A 5409-nucleotide genomic window follows, 5' to 3' on the forward strand; every position below is an offset into this window, starting at 1 on the left:
GGGGGGGGGGGATTGTGTCTTCTTCCTTCTTCTTTCTGCCTCTTTCTTCTTCCTTTTTTCAGCAAGGATATTTGGTACCTTAGGAGGTCTTGATACAAACAAGATTCGCAACTATAGAGGGGAGGTTTTCCGAGTATTCTGGTCGATGAATCTTCATGGGGGGTGGATTCATCTCCTTGTTAATCTCATCTGTCAAGTCCAAATCCTATGGATCATTGAACCTGTATGGACATGTATATACACCTCAACAGACCTCCGTATTCTTCTCTTCTCGTGTCTTTTCTATCCCTCTCTTATTATATCTTCACAGAGACACTTAGAGAGAAAGAGAAAGAAAGAACGACTCGGAAGAGACTTCATCTTTGCAGCATGATCGATATATGAGAGCGGGGAGTGCATGCAGCACTTTGTCTAGCGTTAAAGCTAGGAGGAAAGAAGGCGTCGATGCTGATTCTTTCTACTTTCCTTTTAGGTCGACAGCTCGTTGCTTTCGTTTCAGTTTCTTCTCTATGTCCTCTGTATATTACTGGGCCTTCTCACCTGTCAGCTCGATATTTCATCTGACGTGCACGGGCATACGACTTGTCTGTGTATCTGTCTGTAGGGTGAATGGGTATACTTATATGTATATATAGACAAATAGGGATATATATGTGTAATCCTCGGCACGTAGAGATATCTATATATATAGAGAGAGTCACATATGGGGTGTGTGCTTGTATATGAGTTTGTATCTTTTAGACTCACGTATGTAGAAGCTTCGGTGTGGTGATGAGGTAAACGGGATAGACGTAGAGAGAGAGGTCTTTACACAGATATGTAGATATCGAGTTATAGGTCTAGATTTAGATCCATATGACGTTACTTTAGTGGGTGTATATGAGTAGTATCTCTTCTGGGAGTGTCGATACTTCTCTTCTCCATCACATGTACAAAGCGTCCACCTCTATATCTAGACGAAAGACTCTTGGAAATCTTCCTTGCTTTGGTTTACACAAAAAGGTTCTCGAGAAAATTTCTCTCCTCTCTTCTGTTCTCTCTAGTTGAAACACAACACACCATTCTTCTCCCCCGCTTCATCGGTCTGATTCTCCCCACATGTCTGTACAGACACCACACGACGCGACGCTAGTTGTGCGTTTTTCTACACCCCACTATGTCCCAACTATGGTGATTTCCCTCAATAAGATTCGTTCGTCTAGATTAGAGGTGCAAGAAGGTCCTCTTTCCTATCGTCAGCTCGTCTTCTCTCTTTCATTTAGACGCGCTTTTCTTTCGTGTATGATGAAATGCTGCCCCGGTTACGCTACTTACTCCATTTCTTTCTCCCTTCTGTATGTGTCTGTACCTTCTGTATGTATCGTGTCTCTGTTTCTTTTCAGGTCTGGGGGTTTCTCCGTACACTTCTGCTGTGGTTTGTCAGCGGAGTGTCAGGCAATCTCATGAGTGCGGTCCTTGATCCCTGTACTATTACCGTAGGGTCTTCGGGAGCTCTTTATGGCTTGATAGGAGCTCTCTTACCCTTCTCCCTAGGTATGTCAAAGACAATAGTCAGTAGCTAACTACGAACTACGCTTAAGAAGCAGTTAGGCAATCCGTCAGTCAAGCAGCTAGCCAGTCCATCAGTCAGGCAGTTGGTCGATTCATCAGTCGAACAGTTAGTCAATCTCCCATCAGTCATACGGCTAAGCAGCCATGTTCAAACAGTTAGCCAATCCTTCGTCAGTCAAACAGTTAGTCAGCCCCTATTCAGTCGACCAAGTAGTCATTCAGTTAGTTAGGAGGGAAGATTGTAGATCCGTTGTTTCTCTTGTTTCTACTCAGGAGTAGAGATGCAGGGAAGGCTCTCAGAGTCTGGTGTAGTTTAACCGCTAAGGGGGACATAGGAAGCTCAGTCTATTCTTAGGTTTTTCTTTCCGTAGGGAGAGAAATCAGGGTGTGCGTTTGGTAACGAAGAGAAGGTCCACGAAAGGAGCAGACCATGGTTGGAGTTGACATCCTTCCTTCTATAGATCTCTATAAGGGGCGACACAGAGGAGAGGTCCAGCTGACTGACCTCTTCTCTCTTCTTTAAGATCAGCTCAAAACTTCTCTCGATGAGGGGCAAGAGAATAGAAGAATTGCTCACGCTCCGGCGTACTACGTACAGCTAGGTCTTCTTGGGGGGGGGAGTATGCGTTGTTCGTGGCCTTGTCGATTCGATTATGATGGAAACGCGATTGTTTAGACCTCTGGATGATGAGCTGACGTGGCTTTCTTTCCTTTTCACCTTTTCCTAGACGGAATGTCCGTAGTCAACACGTTGCAATAGGCTTTTCTTCAAGAGACTCTCTTCCTCATGGCCGTCTTTCTTGTAAGGTGAAAAGGAGAGAGGCTGTTGCTTGGAGAAGAGGTTGTTGAACTAGAGCGGAGAAGAAAAGGAAGAAGACTGATTCCTTCTTGCATTCATTGGTGCCTTCTGTCTTTTCTTTTCGTCTGTCTTTTCCTTCCTTTTTGCCTCAGAGTATTGGGATTATATAGCTAGCCCTGCGTGGCTTCTCTTCTCTGTCATTCTGCTTATGGTGAGGGGGTCGTGTACAAGAGATGCCTTTATCTAGATAGCATCTTCTCTCTATTCTTCTCTTTCATCTCTTCTTTCTTCTTCTCCTCCATCTTTTCTTTCTTCTGTCTTTCTTATGCATCGTCGTCTCCTCAACTACTCATATTTTTTGTCTCTCCGGGGACATGTTCTACCCATTTCTTCTTTTTCTCCCTCTCTCTAACGATGAAGAGAAACAAGAGTACGACCATCGCCAAGACCAAGCGGAAGAAGATGCCTTTGTATATCTCCTTTACATACATGTGTCTTTGCATGCGGGCGCGCAATCGCATACCTCGTCATCTGGGGAACAGATTAGATCATGATCCAACACATAAGATGATCTCCCCCTCTCTAAGCTAAGCTTTTCGTGTACGTAGGCATCATTCATCTGTCTGAAACAGCTGTCTTTCCATCCCTGTCTCAAGATCTATCTCCCAGCCGTTGCTATCTCACTTCGCTTGCTCAAGACAAGAGAGCGCTTCTTTGCTTTTCTTTGAATAGAAGGAGGAGGATGCATTATCGCTATGAGAAAGAATGACTTCGAAAAGGTTTTGCCTTCAGATTACAAAACGGTGGATGTTGAAGCAATCAGAGTCACCACCATGGTCTTTTCTATTCCTTTCGGCATTCTCTGCCTATCTTGGCTTCTTATCCAGCCTGTCTCTCTCTGTGTATGTATGTATGTATATCCCCTCGTTGGAGTGTATGTACACGTGGTTTTTGCTTTCGTCTGGATGTGTGTGTTTCCTGTGATTGGGGTGTATATACACCTGCAGGTTTTGGCACAGCTAGGGAACATGTGGGGGTTGCGGGGTGTCGATAACTACGCTCATCTAGGAGGATGTCTTGCAGGTCTTCTCTTTGGTTTTATGACGATCCGCTCGATTCATGCCTTTCGGTGAGTTGTGAGAAAGAGACGAAAGAAAAGGAATGAACGTGCGTGGATCCTGGAGGGTCACGAGGCGAGTCCTTGGGGTGTCTTGTTATCTCATGTCGCCGTGGTTCTGTCTTGTATTGATGTCTGTTCATCTCCATATATGGATGTACATACATCATCTACAATGCTTGTTTAGATGGGCTGTGCGTGTATATGTATGTCTTTACAGCTGGTCTTACTCTCTTCCTGTATATGGGGACTGGGGTGTGTCTGTCCTCGCGTATGTAGGTAGAGATGATTACTCCTAAGAGTCTCTGTACATGTATCTATGCTCTTCGGTCTATCGTTTTCTGTCCAAGTATATGGATAAGCAACCTTTGCCCCCGGTATGTAATAATATGTATGGAAGCTTCGATACTTGTCTTACATGTGTATGCGGTATATGGGTCGGTGTTCACGCACATACACAGATAGGTACAGGCGCATGACTTGTATAGATAGATAGATAGATTAAAGGTAGATATAGATAGATCAAAGATAGATAGATAGACATTGTCGATGCACTGGGCGAGGGGAGGGGCATGCACGTGTCGATCTCCGCTGTCGCTTGGTGTGTTTCTTCTCATCTCCCTGTTGTTTCTTTTTCTTCTTGTCCTTTCAGATGGCAAGGTATCACAGAGAGAATGGCTTCTTCATGTTTATTCTCGTGGTGTTTTTCTACCGAAAGTCGGGAGAAATTGAGGGATGCCAATCGCCGCAGAAGTACGTCTGTCTCTTCTCTCCTTCTTTTCTTCTTTTTCTGTGTTTCCTTCTTCTTCATCTGGAGGGTATTTACTCTTACTTCACTCTTCAAGGCTGCTGTGTATGTTTCTTTATTTGTATCGTCATTCATGTGTATTCTATCTTTGCTTCAGTCATCTTTCGCTCTCTTTCCGTATCTCTCACCGTAGTCGTTTATAGGTCTCTGTCTTCTACCTGACTTCCTTCCTTCGTATATCTCTCAGTCTCCATTCCGGGTGTTACGTGCCTAGACCTATGTATGAGTATGATGTTTATGTATTCATGTCTGTATGAATATGTCTATGTATGTATGTGTATGTTTGTTTATGTGTGTATAGAGTCGTGGCTGTAGGGGGATTTGCATGGGTGCCCCGTATAGATGTGTCTACCACTTCTTCGCCTTCGTGGCAAGTCCATTTATTCAGTCTGATTGAGGAGCTACTCTTCTACATGTTCTTTCTATCTGTCTGGGGATAGCATACCTCTATATAGACGTCTATGTATATATATATTTATGTCCATATTCTTCCATGCCATTCACACGGACAGAGAGAGTTTCTTCTCTTGCCGAATGGCGTACTCCGATCACACGTGTTGTAGTAGGAATGCCCTTTGATTGGTTTCTTCTCTCCTTCTCCTTTTACTTCACGTTTCTCTCTCTCTCGCTCTCTTTTTCTACCTCCAAGTCTTTGTCTCTATTCTTTCGGATCCTTTCTTCCCCCACTACCAAACCAGGTTCGTCCGTCTCTTCATCTTCTCTTTCTCTCTCTTAGATATCTTCTATTCTCCTTGTTCTCTTTCTTCGTTGTTTTTCTTCTTTTTCTTTTAGTTGCACGTGCACGTCGTCAGCGGCGATTGAGCTTAGTGAAGCCTCCCCGCGTTGTATGGAAATTTCGAGGTCATGAGATGGAGTGGCTCATCCGCTCCTTCTCTTTTCTACTATTGGTACGACTCTTCTTGTCATTTAGAATCTGTTTTCCGTGTAGACTGAATGATGTAGAACTACCGAGAAAGGGAGATAGAGAGGATAAGAGAAACCGAAGAACGTTGATGAGGGGAGACGAGGAGGAGGAGGAGGGCATGTGCGTAGGAAGTGATGGCCATCCTTTATGCCGACTGGGGTTGAAGATGGGCAGGCACTGGAGATAGATAGCTAGATAGATCAAAGATA

At 44.3% G+C, this 5409-nt stretch overlaps 1 protein-coding gene across 1 annotated transcript in view; it reads left to right on the forward strand.

The window, feature by feature from the left end:
- Positions 1-5409, forward strand: part of CSUI_004860 (rhomboid protease rom5) — a 14685-nt gene that overhangs the window by 7501 nt on the left and 1775 nt on the right. The window contains exons 4-9 of the mRNA XM_068065041.1: positions 63-223; positions 1383-1533; positions 2503-2561; positions 3358-3479; positions 4120-4220; positions 5068-5183. Coding sequence (XP_067922980.1) covers positions 63-223; positions 1383-1533; positions 2503-2561; positions 3358-3479; positions 4120-4220; positions 5068-5183 — 710 coding nt within the window. The remainder of the gene's footprint in view (positions 1-62; positions 224-1382; positions 1534-2502; positions 2562-3357; positions 3480-4119; positions 4221-5067; positions 5184-5409) is intronic.

This window comes from Cystoisospora suis (assembly GCF_002600585.1).
Source record: "Cystoisospora suis strain Wien I chromosome Unknown contig_2324, whole genome shotgun sequence".
Classification (NCBI taxonomy): domain Eukaryota; phylum Apicomplexa; class Conoidasida; order Eucoccidiorida; family Sarcocystidae; genus Cystoisospora; species Cystoisospora suis.